This window comes from Saccopteryx leptura, chromosome 6 (assembly GCF_036850995.1).
Source record: "Saccopteryx leptura isolate mSacLep1 chromosome 6, mSacLep1_pri_phased_curated, whole genome shotgun sequence".
Classification (NCBI taxonomy): Eukaryota; Metazoa; Chordata; class Mammalia; order Chiroptera; family Emballonuridae; genus Saccopteryx; species Saccopteryx leptura.
In genome coordinates, this window is record NC_089508.1 from 130,177,360 (window position 1) to 130,204,510 (window position 27,151).

The 27,151-nt window shown below is 46.0% G+C and overlaps 1 protein-coding gene across 9 annotated transcripts in view; it reads left to right on the forward strand.

Annotated features, from left to right (window-relative positions):
• Positions 1 to 25,185, forward strand: part of PEAK1 (pseudopodium enriched atypical kinase 1) — a 264,660-nt gene extending 239,475 nt beyond the window's left edge. For 7 of the 9 annotated variants that reach the window (XM_066342890.1, XM_066342885.1, XM_066342886.1 and 4 more), the window contains 2 exons: positions 3,125 to 3,870; positions 18,758 to 25,185. In XM_066342890.1, the coding sequence (XP_066198987.1) occupies positions 3,125 to 3,870; positions 18,758 to 19,957 (1,946 nt within the window). In that variant the 3' untranslated portion in view covers positions 19,958 to 25,185. Of the gene's footprint in view, positions 1 to 3,124; positions 3,871 to 4,817; positions 4,919 to 18,757 lie in introns of all 9 variants that reach the window. The other 2 variants (XM_066342893.1, XM_066342894.1) reach the window with 2 other exon arrangements.
• Positions 25,186 to 27,151: the final 1,966 nt, after the last annotated feature.

Here is a 27,151-nt window from a genome sequence, read left to right on the forward strand (position 1 = left end):
TGAGAAGCATCAATCATCAGTTTTTCGTTGGAACACCTTAGTTGTTCATTGATTGCTTTCTCATATGTGCCTTGACCGTGGGCCTTCAGCAGACTGAGTGACCCCTTGCTCGAGCCAGCGACCTTGGGTCCAAGCTGGTGAGCTTTGCTCAAACCAGATGAGCCCGCGCTCAAGCTGGCAACCTCAGGGTCTCAAACCTGGGTTCTTCACATCTCAGTCCGACGCTCTATCCACTGCGCCACCGCCTGGTCAGGCGGTTTGCTAGGATCTTATGAGGATTTTTATGTCTCTATTCATAAATGATACTAGTCTCTAGTTTTCTTACAATGTCTTTGTTTGGTTTTTGGTATATAGGTGATATTGACCACTAGATTTCAAGTTAGGAAATCTTCACCCTCTTTCTGTTTTTTGGAAGAGTTTGTGAAGACATGGTTTTAATATATATAATACTTTCTTAAATGTTTGGTATAATTCATCAATGAAGCCATATAGTCATGGACTTTCTTTTTGGGATTTATTCTTTTATGGAATTTTTTAAATCACTAATTCAGTATCTTTCCTTGTTATAGGTACCTGTACAAATTTACCACTTTTTCTCTTTCACTCCCTAAATATTTATACTGTTAATCATTCAAGAAATATTTATTGAACACCTATAAATATTATATCCAGGATTTTTTTTTTAAGATTTTACTTACTGATTTTAATGAGAGAGAGGAAGGCAGGAGCGCAGTGGATAAGTGGGAGGCATCAACTCATAGTTGTTTCTCACATATGCCTTCACTGAGAAGCCCGGGGTTCCAACTGGCAACCTCAACATTCCAGGTTGACGCTTTACCTGCTACATCACCACAGGTCAGGCTCCAGTCCCTTTTCTTGACATTAAAATACAACACTGAATGAAACAAACACCTGGGCCCTCTTGGAGCTTAGCATTCTCATGTTCTTTCTCTTATTTGTGTTTATTTTTATATATAATGTAGCTCTCATCCTTGTTTAAAATTTTGCTATGTGCCATTGGTGGAGAAGTGGGGTCCTGAGGCTTGCTATGCAAGGTAGAGTAAATGTAGCTTTACAGTTGTTCATTTGGACAGTGATACAGTAGTAAATAAGAATACAAGAATAAACTCTGTTTTGTGGACTCACAACTGTAAAACTATTTTTGCCCCACCATATGTATTGTCAGTTTGTATGAACTCTTAGGTATCTCTGAACAGAGCTGTATGCCTGGGAAGGGGAATATATTGTCATTACTAAGTCACAGTTTATATTGGTGCTTACCTTCCACATTACTACAAGGACATATTTTTAATAAAACGAACCACCATCTTTACTCTTTATCATCCTCAGGGCCATCAGTGCCTTTTGTCCTGTCTGATGGTCAGTAGGAGCATGTATCAGTGTCCTTGGGCTGCCTTCACAAAGAACCACAAACTGGTTGGCTTAGAACAAGGGGACTTTATTCTCCCACAGTTCTGGGGGCCAGGAGTCTGAAGTCTGAAGTCAAGGTGTCAGCAAGGCCATGTTCCTTCTGGGATTCTGAGTAGAATCCTTATTTCTTCCTTGCACCTGCTGGTGGCATTCAGTCCTTGGCATTCCTGGCTTGCAGCCACATTCCTCCACTCTCTGCCTCTGTCATCACGTGGTGTGCTCCCAGTCTTGCTCTGTGTCATTCTGCTCTTATAAGGACACCAGTCATATTGGATTGGGGCCCACCCTTGTGACCTCATCCTAACTTGATTACCTCTAAAAGGAGTCCATTTCCAAATAAGGTCATTCACAGGTACCAGGGGTTAGGACTTCAACATATTTTGGGAGAGGGGTTATAATTCAACCCATAACAGAGCACTGTTCTCTGAAATATTAAGTAACGGCCTCAGTAACAGTACTAATTTTAATAGCTTTTATAAAAGTTTCATGGTATATTTCTCTGCCTTTAAAAACATAATACTCCCTCTTCTTCATACAGTAAGCCCCAAGGTGTCAATGATCACACACATGTGTGTTTTATCATCTTCTAAATATAAGTACTGGAAAGAAAGCAGAGATGACTGGCTCTGTAACCAGGGCTTGTCAGAGATGTTCAACAGTAGCATCTCTCAAATCACTTTATGTGCCCCCAAAATAAAACAGAATTATGTGAGAACGTGTCAATGATGTCTGGAACAGCTGTCATAGATCACAATCACAGGAATCTTAGATCAGCTTAAGCAGTGCCAGAACCCATCTTCTTGGTGAAATAAAAGAGCATGACATGGTTTATGAAATTGTATTCATATGTATTGAACTGAAAATGACAAGTACTAGATAGAATACAAGCTACCTTTGCAACAAAGTTTATAGAATAGTATCTCTCAATACCAGTCTAGTGATTTCATTTCTAGTTTCAGTTGTTTTTAATGTGCCCAAGTATTTTTTAACCATAAATGCTATTATTTCTATTCTGTCAGCACTCTTGGGATCTGGCATGGAGAGTCTGGGTTCCATTTTGCAAGCAAAGCCCATCATCCTGCTCCTCTGGCACAGAGATGCTGAGACGTTGTTTGCACTTATTGCTCCTTCCAAGTATTGAGCTCCACCTTTTTTTTTTTTTTTAATTCATTGAGAGGAGGCAGACAGTTAGACTTCCTACATGATGTTCAACAGGGATGCACCCGGCAAGCCCACTAGGGGGTGATGCTTTGCCTATCTGGGACCGTTGCTCAGTTGCTCAAAAACCGAGCCATTTTTTTAAGCACCTGAGGTGAAGGCCATGAAGCCATCCTCAGCACCCAAGGCCTACTTGCTTGAACCAACTGAGTCATGGCTTCAGGAGGGGAAAAGAGAGAGAATGGGGGGGGGGGAGAAGCAGATGGTTGTTTCTCCTGTGTGCTCTGACCGAGAATCGAACCCAGGATATCCACTCACCGGGCCAACATTCTACCACAGAGCCAACTGGCCAGGGCCAAGCTCCACCTTTAATATTTACCTACTTGTTCACTGGGTGTTTTCTCCTGTCATTTTGAATTGAGGCACCGACTTCTTACATTCTTGTGGCCACCTAATTTCTCTTTGCTTATAGTTCAGTTATATAACAGTAATAAAAACTTACTATTTTTTCTTTCTTTCTTTTAAAACAATTCAGGGCAATCTAGAGCAGCTATGATACCTCCCAAGCACCCACGGCAGCCTAAGGGGGCTTTGGATGATGACATTGCCTTTGGTGGGAAAGCAGACCCAGAAACACCTAGCGCATTCCAGACTAAGCCACCCCCGCTGCCAAAGAAAACGGTCCTGAGGGCCAACACAGAGCCAATCTCCAGAGACCTCCAGCAATCCATGGAGACTAGTCTTTGTGTTGTGGCTAATCCCACCTATGACATTGATCCCGGCTGGGATGCCAGCAGTGCTGGCTCGTCCATGAGTTCTGAGCTCAAGGGGCTAGACATGGAGCCCTGTGACCCCTTGGAGAGACCTCTGCACAAGGAGCGACCTCTCCTCTCTACAGCAAACAGCATCTCCAGCCTCACTACTCTCAGTGGTAAGGACAGGTGTTTCAACAGCATGGAGTCCCTGTCCAGCCGACATAGTCCTTCCTACAGACAGGGCCGGGGTGTCCTGAAACCACAGAGACACGCGCTTTATCGAGGACTCGAGAACCAGGAAGAAGTGGTGGGGAAAATTCGAAGCCTTCATACAGACACCTTGAAGAAGCTGGCTGTTAAGTGCGAAGACCTCTTCATGGCTGGACAGAAAGACAAGCTCCGCTTTGGGGTGGACAGCTGGTCAGACTTCAAGCTCACCAGTGACAAGCCGTGCTGTGAGGCAGGTGATGCCGTTTACTATAAAGCTTCATACGCGAAAGACTTGCTTAATACCTATGCAGTCAAGGTAAGAAAGTATATGAACCTAATTTTAATCTCGTCCAGCACACTGTTACTGGGAAGGGCTTGTTCTTCTCTCCTCCATCCCTCCATTCAGCAGAAGTTACAGAGCACCCACCTCACACCAGGTGTTGTAATGAGCAGGGGGTTTGCTTATCTAGAGGAGGAAACAGACAGGTAGAGGTGGGCTCACCACACGGGACTGAGTGGAGTGCAGGACTGAACAAGTCCTCCTGAAGTAGGTGATCCTTGACCGTGATTGTCAGGGTTGCTGTGCAGTGGGCTCTGTTGTGTGCCCTCTGCTCCATGCCTGTCCTGATTCTAACAGGTGGGAAGCCATGGCCTTCCTTGCTCCATAACTCCTCTGTTTCCTTGAGAACCATTCATATAGGAAGATGACCTACATTTGTTCGTGTCCCAGGAACTGGGTTACTGTTAAATAATTTAATCTTCACACCAACTATATGAAGTTAAGTTAAATCTTTTTTATCCATTTGACAGATGAGGATAATAAAGCTCAGACAGGTGAACTGACTTGCTTAGGGTCACACAGCTAGAAATTAGTAGACTTCATAGCTGACATTTTGTTATGTCACATATTAATTTCTTAAATGTATATTGCTCATTCCAGACAAGCACTTCTTCAGGAGGGTTAAAACTCAACTTCAAGAATTCTCATCTGGTCACATTCACTGTGACAGTAAATCACAGGCGTCATCAGTGGTAGTGAAAGAAGCTTGGTCTTTGCTGCCCTCCCTAGTTTTATCACATGTTGCTGCTCTGAATCTCAGTCTGCTCAGCTTTGAAAAGGGATAACAGCACCTATGGGGCTGTTTGCTGAAACAGAACACTGTGTTCCTGATAAGTACTCATTTCTTTCGCTATCCCTTAGTTCTTTCCAATGTTATATCAAAACAATAACAGTATGTAAGCCTCAGTTTCCTCCTCTTTCAGATGTTTACAGTGACAGAACATCTACTTTGTGTGACTGAGGTTAGGGTCACATGAGATAATGAAAGATGTTTTAAAAACACAAAGCTCTGTGTGAACTCAAGGTACAGTTCTCCATTCCTGTTGTCCCTTTTTACTGATTCTATACAGTGGTTCAAAGCCAATTAATATATCTAAATAACTTCTGCGTGTTAATTTGGCTTAGAAAGACCAGATGGTGTCCTAATAAATTAATAGGTAGGGTAAACAACGGGCATTACCTGTTCGTCGAGACAGAACGTATACCTGCACAATCCTTTAGCTAGCTCTGCCTGAAGTTGCAGCACCTACATGTGGAATAACCTAGTGGCACTGGCAGAGTGACCCTGTGCCCCAACCCACACTTTGAAAGTTAAACTGAGAGGCAAACTACAGATCGAGAATATGGATTTGACTTCATAATATATTACTGTTGAGATTCTGCGTAGCTGTTATATCAGTGAGGGTGATGGGGCCTCATCTGTTTTAGGCCTTTATTGCTACAATCCAAGGTCATCAGTGCAGGATGAGTACCTATGTATCAGAAAAAGGCATCTGTTATTTCAGAACAATTGAGAAGTAGGACTTCACTAACTCTTATGCATTATTGCCATGCAATCTGGTCTCCTTCCCAAATTAACAATCTGGTATTGATTTCTTTGCCCATCATGACACAAAGCGATCTCGAAAAAGCAGGTGGCAAGTGGCTATCTGTGGGGAGTTGTTGGCATATATGGGGGAGGATGTTTACACTAAGTGGTTACTATAAATGCCTCTTTGAAGACCATTTGCACTTGTCTAGGAGGACCCAGTTGATTGTATGACCTTAGAGCAGTGGTCCCCAACCCCCGGGCCGCGGGCCGGTACTGGTCTGTGGGCCATTTGGTACCGGTCCACAGAAAAAGAATAAATAACTTACATTATTTCTGTTTTATTTATATTTAAGTCTGAAAGATGTTTTATTTTTTAAAAATGACTAGATTCCCTCTGTTACATCCATCTAAGACTCACTTTTGACGCTTGTCTCGGTCACGTGATACATTTATTCATCCCACCCTAAAGGCCGGTTCGTGAAAATATTTTCTGACATTAAACTGGTCCGTGGCCCAAAAAAGGTTGGGACCACTGCCTTAGAGAAAGAAACTGCCAGGACACAGAGCCTTTGGCAGAGGAGACAGTGTCTGGCTTACAAAAACAGCTTTTACTTTCGGTCTTAAGATACTCTGTCTCCATACTAGTGGAATCTAGAATAGGTTAACAGGTATGACGCTTTCTTTTTTAAATTTATTTTTCAATTACAGTTGACATACAATATTATGTTAGTTTCACATGTACAGTGTAGTGATTAGACACTTATGTACCTTATGAAGTGATTTTCACTGACTCCTTTAGGGTTCCAGACTGCAAATTGTGGTCCTTCTGCCTGTGTTACTCATACCAATAGGACAAGTGTTTCTACCACATTGTATATTCTTGCCTTTTTTGTCAAATATTAATTGACCACATGAACATGGGTTTATTTCTGGGCTCTCTGTTCCATTGATATATGTGTTTATTTTTATACTAGTACCATGCTGTTATGACTACTGTAGCCTTGTAGTATAGTTTGATATTAGGTAGTGTGTTACCTCCAACTTTGTGGTTCTTTCTCAAGGTTGCTGTGGCTATTTAGGGTCTTTTGTGATTGCATATAAAATTTTGGATTATTCTAGTTCTGTGAAAAACACCATTAGTATTTTGAAAGAAATTGTGTTGAACCTATAGATTGCTTTGGGTAATATGGACATTTTAATAATGTTAATTCTTCTTACCCGTGAGCACATGTGGATATGCTTCCATTTATTTGTATCTTCTTCAGTTTCTTTCATCAGTGTCTTAAAATTTCCTAAGTACAGTGAGTACAGGTCTTTTACCTCTTTGGTTAAGTTTATTCCTAGATATTCTTTTGAAGCAATTGTAAGTGGCATTGTTTTTTTAGTTTCTCTTTCTGATAGTTCATTATTGGTGTATAAAAATGCAACTTTTTTTTTAATGAGAGAAAGGGACAGATAGGAACATAAAATGAAACTATTTCTGAATGTTTATTTTGTTTATTTTGTATCCTGCTACTTTATTTTTTTTTACCAGTTCTAGTAGTCTTTTTGTGGAATCCATAGGATTCCTTCTCTATAGTATCATGTCATCTACAAATTGACAGTTTTACTTCTTATTTTCCAATTTGGATGCCTTTTATTTATTTTTCTTGCCTGATTACTGTGGCTAGAACTCAAGTACTATGTGAATAATACTAGTGAATCTCATTGTGGTTTTGATTTGCATTTCCCTGATGAATAGTGATGTTGAACCTGTGTTTGTTGGCCAATCTGTATGTCCTCTTTGGAGAAATGATTATTCAGGTCCTCGGCCCAGTTTTTAACCAGATTCTTTGTTCTCTTGATTTTTACCTGTATGAGTTCTTTATTTAGATCTCAACCCCTTATCAGATATACCATTGGCAAATATTTTTTCCCATTCAGTAGTTTAACTTTCTGTTTTGTTGATGGTTTTTAATTTTTTTCCTTTGCAGTGCAAATTTTTTTGGTTTGATGGTATTATGTCTGTTTATTTTTGCCCTACTAGACATATCTAGAAAAATATTGCTAAGACCAATGTCAAAGAGTTTATTCAAATACTTTATTTCCTATGTTTTCTTCTGGGGTTTTATGGTTTCAGGTCTTAAATTTAAGTCTTTGATTCATTTTGTTTATTTTTGTATATGAAAGTGATCTGATTTTTTTTTCATGTATATGTCCGGTTTTCCCAACACCATTTATTGAAGAGTTGTATTTCATCCATTGTAGATATTTTTACCTCCTTTGTCATAGATTGACTATGTAGGCATGGATTTATTTCTGGGCTCTTTTCCTTTGGTTTCAGTGTCTGTTTTCACGACAGTGCCATGCTGTTCTGATTTCACTTTGTAGTATAATATGAAATCAGGGAGTATGATACCTTCACCATTGTTTTTTCTTAAGATTATTTTGACTGTTTGGGGTCTTTTGTGGTTCCATTTAAATTTTAGGCTTGTTTGTGCTAAAAAGCATTTTCTGTGGGAAAAAAATGCTATTGGTATTTTGATAGGGATAGCATTGAATCTATAGATGGCTTTGAGTAGTATAGACATTTTAACATTGTTAATATTCCAGTTTATGAGCACTGTAAATTTTTCTACTTATTGGTATGATTGTTTCTTGAAGAGACCGCTTTAAAGTGTTGCAAAATGAAGGCAGTGCTAAAATACAGCAATTTGAAAGCCAAAAGATACTACCTCTTAAGCACCAAATCTACTGCAATAAATGAGTAACAAGAGCTGTACTTTGGAGGTTGTCTTGGTTTGTTCAGGCTGACATAGCAAATACCATAGACTGAATGGCTTCAACAATTGCAGTTTATTTTCCTACAGTTCTTAAAGCTGGAAAGTTCATGATCAAGGTTCTGGCTGGTTCTATTTCAAGTGAAAGCTGTCTTTCTGGCTTGAAGATGGCTGCTTCTTGTCTCCTCACATGGCTAATGGGAGATAGGGGGCCCTCTGGTTTCTCTTCTTCTAAGGACACTCACTAATTCATATCAGGACTCCACACATATGACCTCCCTTAACCTTAATTACCTTTCTGTAGGCCCTCGATCCAAATAGCACTTAAGCATATGAATTTTGAGGGTTCACAACTCAGTTCATAATATTCTATTCCTGCCCCCTCCTCACCAAATTCTTGCCTTTATTATATGCAAAAATACATTCAGTCCATCCCAACAGTCCTAAAGGTTTTAACTCATTCCAGTGTCAACGCTAAAGTCCAAAGTCTCACATAAATACCACCTCCATCATCAGACCTAAGGTCTGATTCATCCTGAGGTAAACTGTCTCGCATCTGTGAACCTGTAAAACTAGACAAGGTATATGCTTTCCAAACACAATGGCTTCTGGGCCATTTCTCCCTTTTCTAAAAGGGAGAAATCATGAGGAAGGAAGTGGTGATTTTTCTAAATATAGCCAGGCAGATTCCATCAGATCTTAAGGTTTAGGAGTAACCCTTTTTGATTCCAAACTCTGCCCTCCAGAACCATGGGGGTGGCAGTGTCACCCCCATAGCTCTGCTGGCCATCCTGTTCTTTATAAGGGCCCTGCCCACAGAGTCCAAGGTGGGAGCCACACCCACATGGCTCTGTACTGGGGTGGCCTATCCCCATCCCACCCTAGGTGCTGGGCAGGGTCATCCTGGCCTTCCATATCTGGAGTGGCAATACTACCCTTCAAAACCAAAGAGGACTCAGGCTTGCCCCCTGGACCGGTGGTAGGAACATCAGTCCTCCTGCTCTCTGGAGCTCCTTCAGGATCATCCTTCCCTTTCCTTGAAGAACAGTGCACTTGAACAGCCGAATGGCTCTGGAGGACCCTGAAAGTTCTACAGCTTGTAGGACCCTGAAAGTTCTACAGCTCTCCTTTATTGCTCTCCACTTTCTCTGTCCCTTTAGTTGAAAGTGACAGTGCTTTCATTGGTAGGATCCCATTTCTACCAATGGGATCTGTGACTTCTGCTGAAATGGCCGATTGAGCTGTGACTTCTGCTGAAATGGCTGATTGAGTCCATGAGTCACAGCCCTGATCACTTTATCAAATGGTTGTTCAGCCACATACCTAGTGCACTCTTTAAAACGAGCTTTCTTGTTTTCTGCAATATGAACAGGCTGAGAATTTTCCAAATCTCCAAGTTCTGGTTCCTTCTTTTTTTTTTTTTTTTTTTTTTGGCAGAGACAGAGAGAATCAGAGAGAGGGACAGATAGGGACAGACAGACAAAGGAAAGAGATGAGAAACATCAATTCTTTGTTGCGGCTTCTTAGTTGTTCATTGATTGATTTCTCATATGTGCCTTGTCCGGAGGGCTACAGCAAACCTTGCTCAAACCAATGACCTTGCGCTCAAGCTGGTGACCTCGGGGTCTCGAACCTGGGTCCTCCACACCCCAGTCTGACGCTCTATCCACTTGCCACTGCCTGGTTAGGCAGTTCTGGTTCCTTCTTGCTTAATAACTCCATCTTCAATTCTTCTCCCTCCTTCTGCATTTTACTGTAAGCAGGTAGGAAGAAACTGGCCATCCTTCAATGCTTTGCTTAGAAATCTTTCAGCTAAATATCCAGTTTCATCACTCTCAAAGTTATACCTTCCACAAGATACTAGAACACAGTTTATCCAAGTTCTTTGTCATTTTATAAGAAAGATCACCTTTTCTCAAGTTTCTAATAACATACTCCTTATTTCTGTCTGAGATCTTTCCAGAATCCCCCTTAATGTTTATATTTCTACCAATAGTCTATTATGCATCTCAGAACACCTTCAGCTTCTACCTAATTCCAAAACTACTGCTACATTTTTGGGTACTTGTTACAGTGGCACCCTACTTCTTAGTATCAAAATCTTGGTCTGCTCGGGCCGCCGTAACCAAATACCATAGGCTAGAATGTTTAAGCAGCAGAAACTTATTTTCTCTGGGTTCTGCAGGCAGAAGAGAGGACTCCCTTCTTGGCTTGCAGATAGCTGTGTCTCCATGTGGGGCAGAGGAGGGAGTGTGTCACATTAGGGGTTAGGGTTTCAACATAGAACTTTTGAGAGGACACCATTTAGTTCATAACTTTATTTTTTTATTCAGTGTACTAGCTTTATTATTTTATGGGTGAAAGAAGTCACTGTTAGCACTCATCTTGGGGCCTCTGGTGTTTATTTCACACTGGTGAACACAGTGCACGAAGAGAACTGGAAGATTAGGCTATGGGAGATTTGGGACCAAATTTAGAAGGGTTTTTTTTGTTGTTGTTGTTTTTTTCATTTTTCCGAAGCTGGAAACGGGGAGGCAGTCAGACAGACTCCCTCATGCGCCCAACCGGGATCCACCCAGCATGCCCACCAGGGGGCAATGTTCTGCCCCTCTGGGGTGTCGCTCTGTTGCATCCAGAGCCATTCTAGCACCTGAGGCAGAGGCCACAGAGCCATCCCCAGCGCCTGGGCCATCTTTGCTCCAATGGAGCCTCGGCTGCGGGAGGGGAAGAGAGAGACAGAGAGGAAGGAGAGGGGAAGGGGTGGAGAAGCAGATGGGCGCCTCTCCTGTGTGCCCTGGCCGGGAATCGAACCAGGATTCCTGCACGCCAGGCCGACGCTCTACCGCTGAGCCAACTGGCCAGGGCCCAAATTTAGGAGTTTTGAATGATGAACTGAAGAGGTTAGACTTTATTTTTTGTGAGACGCCACTAAGGATTACAGAGCAGAAACTAAACATGAGATTAATGATTCTGGAAGGAAACTATGGTGGAAAAGTCCAGAAGGACTGGAAGCAGGGAAGCTGTCACTATGCTTGTGCACTAATCCAGGGAAATGATAGAGGCCCTGACACAAGGCAGTGGAGGATGAGGGGCAGAGGCCAAAGGAGCCTCTGCAGGCCTTAGACCACTCTGGTGAGTGGCAGGGTGTGGAATGAGGGCAGCATGCTACCATTTCAGGGAGGACATCCCAGCAGGGTGGCAATGCCATTGACTGAATTGTGTCTCTGAATGATAAGCTCCTTGCGAAGCACGCCACAGGGCAGCACGTGGAGAGGAGCCTATGCGCGGATAAAAATGCCAGGCTGGTCCTCTCAAGAGAGGTCAAGAATAGAAATAGCGCCCCAGTCCTCCCCTAGATATAATCTGTTCAAACTGGGAGTGTGTGAGGTTGTGGTCAGAGAGTCTTCCAGTTGAGGAAAAGGCCACACATCTGTGGGATCCAAACTTGAGGTGGTACAGGCATCTTCTCTTCTGAGGGAGTGCATGCAGGTCTCTACTCTGAAGGCCAGAGCATGCGAAGCCTAGGGCAGATGCGGTCAGGAATTTGATTGGTAGGAATTTACAAATAATTCAGACAATAGACACAAACAATGACTGGCTTAGTGGCAAGGAAACAATATATAGTGGGGAAACCACTTCCATGTTCGTGATTCAACACAGATATGCCGTAGCCATCCTTGGTCAGTGTCCACATCATCCTGGGCTCGGTGCCCACAGAAGTGCCACAGAGTCTCAACTGGTGTTAGAAAGGAGAGGTTTGGGGTACTCTTGAAAACCTGGAATCAAAAATTGTCTAGTCAGGAGAGGAAGCCATCACTGTTACTAATGAGGTGAGAGGACATAGTTGGGGATTAGACATCAGGATTCAAGTTCATTCCTAACCTGGGATCTGAGCACTGAAATGCTCTGTGCCTCATTTTCTCTCTGGTGATGCCCTGGGTGTGATCGCCTTAGCCTGAACTACTGCTCAGGGACATGTGACTTTTTTGATCCACATGCTGAGTGGCACTGATACAGTATGGGTCCTGGCACAGTGCCCTCTCAGGGCTCGTGAGGGCCGTGGAAGGAGTTGAGGACAAGTCACAAGTAAATCTTACACAACTGCATTCTTGAGTTTCTCTTTTAGACTCCAAAATAGATTTCTTGGGCATGTGAACACTTTTGCATCAATTCAATATATAAACTACCTGGCCTACCTGACAGGTCTCATAGCAGCTTCCTGCAGCATGGAGTACAGCATTGAAGCTGAGTTCATTAGGCCAGGCAGCATTTACGTTAAACACCTCACCCATTTTGTAACCATGTTGAGGGTATGTAGATCCTAGCTCTCTTGCAGTGAGGAAAGCAGCACCCCACGCAAGCAGGTCAGGAAATCGAGGTCAAGCAGAGATCAGCTTCAGTCTTAGAGTGAGGGGCACCTAGTACTGGATTCAGTGTGGGGTTCACAGCTCTCCATTCTGTACTCACTCCCATTTGCAGCTGAGCTTCTGTGTCATGTGCCAGGACAGCACTGATACAGTATGGGTCCTGGCACAGTGCCTTCTCAGGGCTCGTGAGTGCTGTCGGTACAGGGGAGGTGCAAACAGGATTCCCCACTGGTAAGTGGAAGCAGGCAAGAGGCTCACTAGGCTGGTGGGGCCCCTGTGGAAAAATAAAAGCTCATGGAATGTATTTATGAAGAATTCTGTATTTCACAATTATTGCTTTCTTTGGGGAAAAAAGAAAATTGAATGGAACGGTGAAGAGCACTTTGTCTTATGTAGTTTAATGCAGCAAAACCCTGAACAGACTGGACTCAGCACACAGACCACCCTATTCACATGTCGCTCATTCATGTGATCATGTCATGAGTGTGTACTACTAAGATTTGTTGGCCATTGTTCCCTCCCCATCAACTGTCCAACCCCATCAGTTTTGTAAGAGCCATTCTTGAATCCTGCACTCAGAATGGGTATTTCATGTGGCTGCAGTAGAGTACGGAGTCTTCCTCAGTAGCCGTGTGGATACAGCTGGCATACACCGTGCACCTGCTCTGCACTCGGCCCTAAAGATACAAACATCTGTGAAGGCAACGGAAAGTAGCCTTTCAATAACAGACATGTGCCAGATACAGAAGAGACACAGAAGGGTCATTTAGGGTATGCAGCACTTTCTCTCTAGCAGACATGACACATGCGAGAATAAGTAGGGAGCAGTGGGCAGGGGACTGGTGAATGGGAAACATGGAAGGGAGGTGACACGTAAGACTGGGAAGGGCAGCCTGGTTGGGATTTATGCTATGTAGGTGATGGCCAGGCGACTGGGAAGTTTCAATAGGTAAGCAGCCTCCTGTTTTTGGAAAGGGGGCTCTGGTGGCCATGTGAAAGGTTACTGAAAGGAGCCACATGAGAGGCAGGAGACCACCTGGGAATATTTGTAGTGGTCTAGGGAGGTGCTGGTGGTAGCAACAAAGATGGAGGAAGAGGATAATTTGGATGTTATTTGGGAAGAAAATTAAGAGATCGGTAATTATTTGGATGTAGGTAGGGCATACAGATGGAGAACCCCAGAGTCAACTTGGTTTCCCACGCAGATGTTGGAAAGATAACAGCTTCATTCACTGAGGGAGTAGGTATAGGAAGAACGGAAGTTGGGTGGGAAGAAGTTTAAGGAGTCTGTGGGATGGGACAGACACGGAGAAATTACGCTATTTTGTATGTATGAGTTTAAATCCCAGACACAAGTAGGGTTGCAGATGTAGATGAGGAAAGCACCAGTACAGCATGCATGAGTAAGCCATGATCCTGCTGAAGGAAGTTGATGAGGACAGAGAACTGACCCCTGCCCCCAAACACCAGCATTTCAAAGACCTTTGGGAGGAAGGGTCAGGTAGAGAAGGGTGGATGGTGATGCGCTCCATTCAGTGACGGGCTTACTCAGAGGTATACATCCTATGTTACCCAACATCCCCTTTTCTCCCCAACTTCCTACTTTGTTGCCATACACTGGATGTCTGCTCCCCTGCCCCATGGGCTGTCCCCGTTCAGATACGTGAACAGTGCAGTCTGACGATACTGGCAGGTTTAAGTAGGTTTTCCCAAACACAGCCGAACCAGTGAAATGACTTCTGTCCCTATAGAAGGGGAAATCCTGTGTGAGAATACAGGACCATTCTTGCTCCAGTCGTATTCCTATTTCAAACTTGCGGGGAGCTCAGGAGTCCTGTGGAAAGCATCCTTTTGAAGAGTGGAGTCTTTCTTGAGATACCTCCAGTTCAAGACCACTGCTCTTTGTAAGGAATGAATGTGCTTTCCTTTCAAGAAATATAAACGAAAATGGGAAGCTAAGCCATCCTGTCCCCTGTGGGGGAGAAACCCTGGGTGAGGGATAGAGGGAGGACCTTGTTCATTGGTTCTGGAGAAAGCAGCTTGTGTTCTGAAATAACCTTTGGAACTAGAAATTTGAAGTCAAGTTAATTAGATTTTTTGTTTTTTAAATTAGAGTCAAGTTGTTAATATTTGAAAAATGGCTATGTGGTTCATAGAAAAATGCAATACTCTTACCTAAATTACTGTCATTGCCAACTTCACAATAAAGATGTGTGAGGTCCATATCATATGAGAAACCCTATCGAAGAAATCTCTGTTGGTCTGTGCTTTGCTTGTAACTGCATGGTTGTGAGCCACCTAGAGCCCGAGCGTGCCGCATCCCCTGTCATATCCAGTCCTCGTCCTTTTCCCTTCGCCCCTAGAAGCAGAGTGACTGTGTACTCCAGCCTTCCTCCACATTGTAAGAGGGGAGCTGAGTAAATGCCGTCCCCTCTGGCTGGCTGCCGAGAAACCCTCTTCCTTCAGAGCGTCCAAAAGGGCTGAGCGGTTGATCACCTCTTCTTCATAAGTAACTTCAAGCTTTTATCTCAAGCTGATCTGTGATGCTGCTAAATGTCAGTTCTTGTCGTGTCCACTCACAAAGCTCTGGGGAGTCTTACAAAAAGTTGTGTGCATTCAGATACAATAGAATAATAATCACAATTAAAATGTCTTTTGTTTCGCCTGACCAGGCAGTGGTGCAGTGGATAGAGCTTCGGACTGGAACGCGGAAGACCCAGGTTCGAGACCCCGAGGTCGCCAGCTTGAGCACAGGCTCATCTGGTTTGAGTAAAAGTTCACCAGCTTGGACCCAAGGTCGCTGGCTCGAGCAAGGGGTTACTTGGTCTGCTGAAGGCCCATGGTCAAGGCACATATGAGAAAGCAGTCAATGAACAACTGAGGTGTCGCAATGAAAAACTAATGATTGATGCTTCTCATCTCTCTCCATTCCTGTCTGTCCCTATCTGTTCTTCTCTCTGACTCTCTCTCTGTCTCTGTAAAAACAAAAAAATAAAATGTTTTTTGTGTCTAAATGCCAAACCAGAGGTGGCAAGTTGTTCTTTTTTTCAATGCAATTTGATGTAGTGAAAACCACAGATTGGCCAAAAGGTTTCATCTAAGCCTTAGGTTGGCCCGTCCTGGACCAGAACACACAGCTGGCCTGAGTGTGTGTGTCAGGGAGGGCCCTGGCATGGCAGAGCTGCACTCTAGCTGCTGTCCACCAGACCTGTCAGGGAGCCGTATTGCTGGGCACATGACTCAGGACTGGGAGGATATACATGCTTTTCTGTATTGCTCTCTGTTTGCCAGTGTCATCAATGTCACATATGTACACTTTGAGATTTACCAGTGTGTGCTCCATATTTGATCTCACAAGTCCTTGCTGTGCCCTGTAACGTAGGTTTCTGTGTTCTCAGTCTTGTCTACTTTGTCAGGGACCCAGGGAGACAACACAGCCTGGGGAGAGCTGAGTCCCAGGCCTCCTAAGTCCATGGTGAGTGTCTGTTCCATATGTGACAGCTAGCGTTAACTACAGAGTCTCACTTAGCCAGGCTCAGTGGTATCTGATTGACTTTTCAAAGCCTGAGGAATAGAGCAGGCAGTGTGATATTGAGCAAGTTATTACAGTGAGATCCAGCTCCACACGAGTAAAGGATGACTAACATAGGGTTTTTAAATATGTGCCTGGTGACACGTAAACATGAAAGAGTGTTAGCACAGTATAGAAAGGATCTGTGCTATGACTGATGAGCACACAGGGTTACATGTTACACTGTGTGTACTGAGACTCGCAGAGCTTTCTAAAGATAGTTTTCTGCAAAATATATGTTTGAACTTGAATTCAGCCTGGGGATATCGGTTTCAAGACCAGAGTTTATTTAAAGAAGAAATGCTGGCCCTGGTTGGTTAGGTCAGTGGATAGAGCATCAGCCTGGCTTGTGGAAGTCCTGGGTTCGATCCCCAATCAGAGCACACAGGAGAAGCGACTTTTCTTCCCTTCCTTCTCTTCCTCTTCCATTCCCACAGGCAGTGGTTTGATTGGTTCAAGCATCAGCCCCAGACGGGGTTGCCAGGTGGATCCCGAGGTGTGTGCAGGAGTCTGTCTCACTATCTCTCCTCCTCTCACTTAAAAAAAAATAAAATAGGCCCTGGCCGGTTGGCTCAGTGGTAGAGCGTCGGCCTGGCGTGCAGAAGTCCCGGGTTCGATTCCCGACCAGGGCACACAGGAGAAGCGCCCATCTGCTTCTCCACCCCTCCCCCTCTCCTTCCTCTCTGTCTCTCTCTTCCCCTCCCCTAGCCGAGGCTCCATTGGAGCAAAGATGGCCCAGGCGCTGGGGATGGCTCCTTCACCTCTGCCCCAGGCGCTAGAGTGGCTCTGGTCGCAACAGAGCGATGCCCCGGAGGGGCAGAGCATTGCCCCCTGGTGGGCAGAGCATAGCCCCCTGGTGGGCGTGCCGGGTGGATCCCCGTCGGGCGCATGCAGGAGTCTGTCTGTCTCTCCCCGTTTCCAGCTTCAGAAAAAAAATAAATAAATAAAAAATAAAAGAAAATAAATGACTATTATGCCCTCAAACTGATTAGGTAGACAGTAGAAGACTCAAAGAAATTCGTTTTCAGAAAGAGAAAGGGATTTGCGAGGCAGTGGCCAGGTCTCTGACTAGTCAGCGTGTGAATGCAGTAAGTGACAGCGTGCTCCTCCCCCCAGTCCTCCCCCTTTGGTCATTTCTCCTTCCTTAACGTCTGTTTGAATAGAAATTAGAGATGCTGCCTCTCAGAACTGGGGACCCACCTAAGAACTTATACCTTTTTCTTTTTAAATTAAAATGACTAGAAATTATTTTTTAAAGTTTGCTTCTTTTCTGAAGTAGCACAGTAAACACAGCAGACCAACTGTCCCTGGGGGCTGTGCATCTTGATGCAGGCTCTGGGCCCTGAGGGGGTGGGGAGTGTGCTCCTCAGGAGACGTGCAGTGCAGAGGGGCGGCCCTGACCAAGCCATCATGACCCATCTAACGCCACAGACCAAGCTGTCCATGCTCTGCTTCTCCGTCTCATACCATGAGGGGAATCCATTTAGGGGTGATATTATTTTTTGTTCTCTTCACCCTTTATGACTAGAAATACAGTAGTTGATATAGTGTGTGGAACTCTTGGTGAATGTTTTTGAACAAAAAGCTTCCTTGATTTATAACCACTTTCAAAAGGACCTATTGCCTGAATATTGGGCCTTCTATGAGGCCTGTTAAAAGAAAGCATGAAACTTAGAACCTTGCCGTTGAAATGGTGGTCTTGCCTGACCAGGTGGTGGCGCAGTAGATAGAGCATTGGACTGGGACACAGAGGACCAGGTCCGAAAGCCCAAAGTCTCTGGCTTGAGCAGGGGGTCGCTGGCTTGAGCATGGGAACATAGTCATGACCCCATGGTCGTTGGCTTGAGCCCAAAGGTTGCTGACTTGAAGCCCTAGGTCACTGGCTCAGCTGGAGCCCTCTGGTCAAGGCACATATGAGAAAGTAATCAATGAACAACTAAAGTGCCACAACCTATGAGTTGATGCTTCTCATCTCTCTCCCTTCCTGTCTGTCACTATCTTCTGTCCTTCTCTCTGTCTCTCTCTCTCTCTCTCTCTGTCATAAAAAAAAAGGGAAATGGCTGTCATGCTCTGACTGGCTTCGACCACCGATTCCCTCAGACTTGTGTCTGCTTTGCCAAGCGGTAGCCATCCCATGACATCCATGTTTACCCTCCAGTGATAGTCAAGGTATCTTGTACTTCGTGAGTCATTTATTGAGCTACTGTGTAAATTTTGGCCTCAAACCAAAAATACATGCAGAATTGTTTTTTGTTGTTCTGTTTTCTAGATGAGGTGCAAGGTCTAATAGAAAGAGTGAGCTTTGATGTTAGACTTAGGTTCACAAGCTGGTAGCCCTGGCTGCCTTATTTATTTATTTATTTATTTATTTTCATTTCTTAAGATATTCAGCCTACTTCGGTTGGTGCAGGGACTAGAGGTAGTCCACATGAAGCACTAAGCATGTAGACAGCCTTGGGAAGTGGTTACTCCATTATTTCTGTGTACAGGACCACCAGGACCCTTTCTGAAGACCTCATTATAACATTTGTCCTTCCTAACCAGTCACCTTCCTATTAATTCTCCTTTACACATCACAAGCCTGGCTATGATTGTGTATGTATTTTAAATCATGGTATTTGTTTTCTTCCTTCAGATCTGTAAGAGCAAAGCTAAGGAATCTCAGCAGTATTATCACAGCTTGGCTGTCCGGCAGAGTCTGGCTATCCATTTTAACATCCAGCAGGACTGCGGTCACTTCCTTGCGGAAGTCCCCAGGCGTCTACTTCCCTGGGAGGGTCCTGATGCCCCTGAAGAGGAAGAGGATGAAATGCAAGAAGAAGAAGAAGAAGAAGAAGAAGAAGAAGAAGAAGAAGAAGAAGAAGAAGAATTGAAAGGAGAAGTGGATAGGAAAAGCCTGGAGGCCTGCTCAGAGACAGAGTCTTCTCAGAAAGAAGGCCTGGGGGTCGTCAGCAGGAAGCAGAGAAGTCACGTTGTGGTTATCACCAGGGAGGTGCCCTGTCTCACTGTGGCAGACTTTGTGCAGGACTCTGTGGTGCAGCATGGGACCAGCCCAGATGTGTATGAGAGGCAGGTGTGCCTGCTGCTCCTGCAGCTGTGCTCCGGCCTCGAGCACCTCAAACCTTACCACGTCACTCACTGTGACCTGCGTCTGGAGAACCTGCTGCTTGTGCACTGCCAGCCCGGAGGCGCCCAGGGCCTGAGGCCTACGGAGCCCTGTCCCACCTCATCTTATCTCACGAGGCTCATCGTAAGCAACTTCTCTCAGGCCAAGCAGAAGAGCCACATTGTGGACCCTGAGATCCTCCGGGACCAGTCCCGTCTTGCCCCAGAGATCATCACGGCCACCCAGTACAAGAAGTGTGACGAGTTCCAGACGGGCATCCTCATCTACGAGATGCTGCACCTTCCTAACCCCTTTGACGAGAGCCCGGAGCTGAAGGAGAAGGAGTACACACACGCCGACCTGCCCCGAATCCCCCTCCGCTCACCCTACTCCTGGGGCCTCCAGCAGCTGGCCAGCTGCCTCCTGAACCCCAACCCTTCTGAGCGGATCCTCATCTCAGATGCCAAAGGTGTCCTTCAGTGCCTGCTCTGGGGCCCCCGGGAAGATCTCTTCCAGACTTTCGTCACCGCCCCCGGCCCAGGCCAGAGGAGCACCCTGCTCCAGAACTGGCTGGACATCAAGCGGACATTGCTGATGATCAAGTTTGCAGAGAAGTCTCTGGACAGGGAGGGCGGAGTCAGCCTTGAGGACTGGCTCTGTGCTCAGTACTTGGCCTTCACCACCCCAGACTCCCTGGGTCATATTGTGAAAATCCTGCAGCACCGTTAATGTGTCCTAGCTGATGCTTTTTCCGTCTTCACATCCTTCCAGCCACCCACGCCCTTCCCGTCCTCATGCTCACCCAGGACTCAGGAGAGAAGAGACAAGCTAGCCGCCCTGTCCACAAACAAACAAGCCTCTCCACCTCAACAGGGAGCTGAGTCTGTCTTAAATGTCACAGAAGTCCAACTATACGGACGCTCAGCTGCCTTCTGTTGGAACAGCTTTCACCCAACTTGTCCACAAATGCAGGTAAAAAGTGAAAATGAACATTTTTGAAGAGACGGCTCCTTTGGTATGAACTACGTGAGTTATGTCCAGTTCCTCCATAATCCTGAATTTCGCCTGTCTTTTTCATACCAAGTATTTATTCTCAGTAGCAATAGATAGATTTAACCAGTTCTTACCATCATCCACTGAGCTCTTACGACAGACATTCTTCCTCTGTCACCGGCCAAACTGCCATTCTTTGTATCACCTGCTTTGGTTCCTGAGACTGTGTTCTCTGTCCCAGCAGACAGCAAAGAACAAAGAGAGACCCATCCCTTGGTTACGGCACTATTTTCATTTCTGCATCCATGTGTGGTGCACTGTGTGAAGGTGGCCCTGGCATCCTCCCTCTGCTGCCGTGCCCAGCTCTTTTTCACTCTACCCTGTTCCCTGCCATGACCTTTGGTTTACTGGCCCCTGTGCCTGTTGCCAAGCTGACCCCTGTGGGGTCGCCCAGGCCTCAGCAAGTAGCACAGGAGGAGGTGCTTGTCCTGCATGTGCAGCTCTGTCTCTAGGGGCCATTGGGGAGCAGAGGTTAAAATTCCATCTCTGACCACTGTTGAGGGGCAGCCAGTGGTGGTGGTGCCCAGGTCATGGTTTCCCTGGAGCACACATTGGCCAGCTTCCTGCTGTCAGCAGCTCACGCTGTAGACAGCTGCCTTGAATGAGACTGCTGCTGTTCGAGCTCCAAAACCTCCTGAGAGGGCATGTGTGGCTGTTAGAATGGCCAGAGGCAGGAGGAGGGGAGAAGGCCACAGAGAAGACTGCTAACCTTCTCCTCAGGGCACCAGCCTTCTCTGGAGAGACTATGCCCAGCTGCCCTGGCATATTGCCCCCAGGAGTCTGGAAGGCCTGGGAGGACAGCTCATAGGGAGTTTGATTACTGGGGTGAGTAGCTGAAAGCTGTTCACCATCCATGGGGTCTGTGCCTCTTCCCTATGGATCTATGTGCAATGTTTGTGTGTACTTTTTAGCTGTGCACTGCAGTGTTTATGTTGTCATTTCACCTGAAGCAAGATCTATATAAGTCTCGCCTTCCTCCCTGGCACATGTTTGTGCTGAGACAAGTGTTCCTTCCATGGGATGTGTTAAGTGTGTGTGTGTGTTCACCTGCTTGTTTTATTCAAACTGTGAGTATCTGTTTACTTCATTCTTGTAAACCCAAAAGTCATGTGGACAGTTTGTCCAAGTACGTGTGGCTGTGCGTGTGCACATGTGTGCTGGTAGGTGAGAGAGGCCAGGCTTCTGGGGGAGCAAGCTGTGGCAGGGTTGATGAACATGTTCTGTGCAGCTGGTCAGTGTGGGAGCCCTTGGGACCCCTCCACCAGCGTAGGGTTTCTTAAAGTCAGGACTGGCCGTGAGGTATTATTTAGATAGCACATTAGTGGCCTTTGGAAATTTGCTAGTTTTTAAAATTTTTAATAGCCTTTCATGTGATTCGCCTATATCAAAGAGGATCAAGAACAGAAAAGAATGTATTTTATTTTGCTCCTTTTTTAAAGAGAATGGCACATGTGAGGCTCCAGTTGGAGGCTGTCCCTGCCCTGGCCAGCAGTTCTCTCAGAGGAGAAAGCTGGGTGGCCCAGAGTCCTGCCTCCACTACCACAGTGCAGGATGCTGCCCTAGGAGTGGCCCCAGAGTGGGTGTGCCACTGCAGGCCAGCAATCCCCCTTTCTCAGTGTCCTGTGGCAGGCACGTGCCCTATCTGACAGACGGGTCTGGTTCACCCAGCAGAGCCCACGTGCACATAACTCCTTGCCTGACTGTACACTGAAGCAGCAGCGCATGGACAGCGGATTCCATCAGCCTCACTTCTCCCCCAGCCTGTTCCCTGATGGCTCCATACTGAGGCACTTTCCCTGTGCCTTCTGCTGCCTTGCCTGTGTCCATGTGAATGTTGACTATTTAGTGAGTCTCCTATTTAATGAAGAAAGTTTCCTGGTTCCTTTATTTGTTCTCTAGATATTCTCTCTCTCTCTCTTTCTTTCTTCCTTTTTTTTTTCCTGGTTTGACTTGGATCCATTCTCCTTCACTTTAACTGTGTTGTACTGTAAGCATGGGCTCCCCTCACCACCATTATATTATAGCACTAGTAAACCAAGCACGCTGAAATATAAGATATGTTTAGTAATATTTCTGTATTCAGATTTGTTAAGAGCAAAAGATAAATGCCAACATTGACATCTCTCTGAGGAATAGCTGATGAGTATGAGGGAAAGAGGGAAGGTGTCATTCTGGGTGAGAGCCAAATAGAGGAAATAACTCAAGTCTGGGTCAGAAGTACTCACCATTCAGGCCTCAGAATATGTTTTCAAAATAATGAAATTTAGTCCATCTAATATCTCAAATGTATATATTTTTGCATTTCTATTTTAATTATAGTCGGAACTTTGAATTCATCAATTGCAAAGAAGCCCTATCTCAGACACAGACAGGCATATTTATATATGGACTGTGACTAGTGTAGCACTTTAACTTTTCTCAAGCAACTTTAAGTTAATGTCTTCAATGTTGGTTGGAATTTTTTTTTTCTTTTCTATTGGAAGTTTATACCATAGTTTCTTTCATATATTTTGAGAGTTTGAACAGTTAAGCCACTATTGAACCTTTTTCGTAAGCCACATGAGCGAGAACAATCTCTGACAGGACTAGGGTGGAGCTGAGGCCAGACTAAGTGTAGAGCAGAGTGCTTGATGGGCAGTGGCCTGGGCAGGCGAGAGAAGGACCAGTGTCCCACAGAGTACCAGCAGACGGGAGGTCCCCCACGTGAGTGGGAAGAGCCCCTGCAGTCTTTGTACAGTGGAGCGTATGCCTGGGCACTAGTTCATGAAGAATGACAGCAAGGGGAAGAGGAGCAGTGCAGCCTGTGGAATCAGCATGAAATAGTCACTAGTGAGGCCCACCAGCCCCCTGCTGGGTTAGAGTTGGAAGCCAGGAGTGTAGCAGTGGGTTTCAAGTTTGCCCCGAAGCTGAACAGGGTGAGGCAGAGCAGCACAGATGCCCACACTGTGGATGTGGGGGTGCTAAAAGTAAAATGAATTTGTCAGGATTTTAAGTCAGAGTAGCTTTTCAATTGTTGGATTTAAGTGGGGATCAGTTTTTCTTCCCAACTCAGTCAGATTGTGAACATGAAAAACCCTGAGTTAGGAGATTTAAACCTCTGGAAGTCTTCGCCATATTCATGGGAATAAAGCTACCTAAGATTGCATTGCAAAGTTTCTAGCATTACAAAATTCTCATGAAAGACCTTTGGGACCTACTAAATAGTAGGGCACAGAAGGACTGCACTCAACTTCCCAAAGTTCTGTGAAGAATACTTTGGTGCTGGGAAGTAACCTGACTTGGTTTTGCTGGTAACCTGCAACAAGGATTCCCCTAGATTTTACCAGCAGTGATCTGAAAAACACAGGGTAGTCCTAGAAATCGTGATAGACTTGTGATACTACTACATTCCAAATAATTCTAGATGGGTAAGTCGAGTGTGACCATACCTGGAGCAGGAGAGAGGAACTTGACTCTGGGCCAACCCCTCGCTAGTGATGAGGACTGAAGGTTCTGGCCCAGTCTGACAAGGGATCAGGATGGCTGCCCACGAAGCAGGCATCCTATTCTCAGAGGCCCAAAGTGGTACTCCCCCTGGTGTGCACTGAGGTCTAGCGCTCTGTGCTGCAGCAGCGCCAGACGCGGGGGTTCCATAGACCAAAAGTGATTTCGTAAGGGGAGCAAAAGAGCTACAGTGCGGGAGCCCAGACAGGCAATGCCAAAGAAGGCTTGCACCTGCCTGTCCCGACACTCCCAACGGGTAAGACTGGGCTACGGCAGGTGCTGTGGAGGAGTCACATTCCGTGTCAGGGTGTTTGGCTGATAAAATAATTCATCCTCAGAGAAGTATCCCCCCCCACACACACAAGTGCATTTTGTGAATTAGGGGCAAAAAGAGGAACAAGATGATGATGAAAGCCTTGGGCAGAATGAGTTCCCGTGTGTGAGGAGGAGGAGCTGACCCCCCCATCATGATGATGGCTGTTGCATAAGCACCAGCTGGGAACCATCCTCTCTGTGGGACACCAAGGGCTGAGGAAGTTTTAAAGATGTGATAGTTTCCATAAATATGCCTTGAGACCTCTTGGGAAATTCCTTAACCAATCATAATAGTTTTTATAAACCTTCCTACAGAGGTGTTGACCACTCATCACATTCTAAGCATGCAGAATGAACAAGGTGCTCTGCCACTGCTCAACACGCCCTCTTGGCCACGGTGTGAAATCAGAGCAGTTATGCTCAGCTGCTGCAGGACACCCCCCGCGAGGCAGGCCACAGGGCCTGCCTCGAACACCCACTTCAAGCTTCCCTCCACCCCACAGCTCCTTAAATCAGGAAAGTTTCAGGGACTCAAAAGAGGTTGGGGATTTTTTAACCTAGCAGAAGTAGAGTCATATATTTTGTTACGAATATTACTGTATTATGGAAAACTCACTTTGCCCTCAGAGTATGTGGAAAATCTTTTTTTGTCTGTGCCCATAGTAACCAGCCTTAGGCTTTAGGGCAGCATATTTGAACACTATCCCACCCTGCTTTAATAATGTGCTGCGAGTACTGCTTGGTCATTCCTTCTTGACCTTGTGTGGACATGCCAGGCTGGGCCCTCCTGTTGATGTGCAGGGCAGTTGCGTGCTAGGTCAAGACAGAAGCTGATGTCGTTCTTCTCGGCAAGTTGAATCATGAAGCCCTCATTCCAATCTCTTCACTTCCCCATGGCTCTGCCCACACTTTTTGTTGGAAAACGCAGTTTCTGTTGCTTTTTCCGGAGACCTCATCTTTCTACTCAAATATCCTAGAGTTGTATAAATCTACCAATGAGAGGTCCCCTCTGTCACCAGGTGGCACTGCCCTTTGGTTTTCTGTGGTACTGTGTTCTCAGTGGCATCATGTTACTGTGTAAATAAATTTGTTTTAAAATACTTCAACACCTGAGTGGCACTGGTCCTTTCATTACCTGTCCCACACTAACGTGCTGCCGCAGCCCATTACATCATCCTCCAGGACTCATGCCCTCTTGGACTCTCATCGACCACTAACCTGGACTTACTTCCTCTTCGTTCCCTCCCTAATCCGAGAAAATGAGACCTGGAAGAAAAAGTGAAAACCTGCCTTCCCCCTGCTCTGAAGGCTCAGGTTTGCTGTGTGGGGCTGCCCCCTGGTGGCCAGTCTCCATACAGCCTTGCTGGGTCCCACTGCCTGTGAAGCTGGGTTGGCGGCTCTAGCTGATCCTTGGAGAAGTCTGAGCTGTGCAGACAAGGCAAGCAGAGCGTCATCTGCTGCAGAATTCACAAACTTTTGCCTCTTCCTTAAGGTACATGGCTACACATTCCTCACAAAGGCAGACAAGTTAATTAAAGCAGACACTTGAGTAGCAGAGAGGAGACCACCAGATATAGGCAGGAAGAGTCAGCAGTTGGCAGCGGTGGCAACAGCTGTGACGTTAGTTAAGAGTTGAACGGGGCCCTGGCCGGTTGGCTCAGTGGTAGAGCATCGGCCTGGTGTGCAGGAGTCCCGGGTTCGATTCCCAGCCAGGGCACACAGGAGAAGCGCCCATCTGCTTCTCCACCCCTTCCCCCTCTCCTTCCTCTCTGTTTCTCTCTTCCCCTCCCGCAGACAAGGCTCCATTGGAGCAAAGTTGGCCCGGGTGCTGAGGATGGCTCTGTGGCCTCTGCCTCAGGTGCTAGAATGGCTCTGGCTGCAACAGAGCAATGCCCCAGATGGGCAGAGCATCGCCCCCTGGTGGGCGTGCCAGGTGGATACCGGTCGGGTGCATGCGGGAATCTGCCTCCTCCTTTCCAACTTCAGAAAAATACAAAAAAAAAAAAAAGTTGAACAGGTGAAAGTGTGAACATGTAAACCCTACACCTAGACCAGATTTCAGGCTCTAGGCCCCTTTACAGCAGACACTGCTTCCAGCTCAGCACTCTGCCCCTTTCCAGCTACTTAAGGTATAATCCAGAGACGCAATGGCCAAACTCCAGTTCTGTGCTGCTGAGGAAGCCAAACCCACTTCAGTGTGGGTCTCAGAGTGCTCTTTGTGTTTCTTGGGCCTGGGAGGGAAGGTTAGCAACAGAGCCCAAGAGATGGCCCCAGGGACACCGGCTGTGCTGCTGGGGACCTGCCCTTCCCGGTTGTGAGCACAGCATGCTGGCCTCAGGGGAAGGGGGCCAGAGAGAAGCCAGCAGTCATGGCCGAGAGGTCACAGGTCACAGAGATGAAGTGCAGTCAGCTAGGGTGGCTGTCTAATGCTCTCTGGCATAAATGGTCAGCCTGGGTCCTAGAGGGTATGGGTTTGCATGATCAGACCAGTCCAGGGTGCCCAGACTACAGAGAAAACAGCTTGTGTTCTCCAGTGGGGTCACATCTTTTGGTGTAACTGAAAAGCCTGGAGAGAAACCATCCTATTCCCATCCATCCCTTCATCCAGCACAGGATCCACTCCTGGGTATTTGGTCAGTGGGTTCTCAGCAAGACCACCTTTCCTCGGATTCTGGGTTGTCCAGAGCCCACGGACCACTGACATTGGACAGGGCCTTTGGCTTCCACATGCCTGAGACTGGCTTTTTTCAAACCTGGCCACAGAGAGTGCATCCCCTCTGGAATGAGCGTGAGAGGCACCCTGTGCGACCTGGAGGCTGGCTGGTTGGTGTACTGTCATCTCTCGGGGCTCCTCGTCGCTCTCCAAAGACCAGAAAATCCTGCTTCCTTTCCAGTGAGTCTGCTCAGTGAGGGAAGGGAGCCATCGGTGCCTTCACAGCCAGAAACTGCTGTTGGTTTATCACAAGTTACTGTTCATAGGTGCTCAAAACAAGTACAGCTGAAACTTAAAAATTGGAGTTCACACTGAGTTGGGGCAGGAGGGAATCAGCTGCCAAGCTCCAGTTCTCTCGG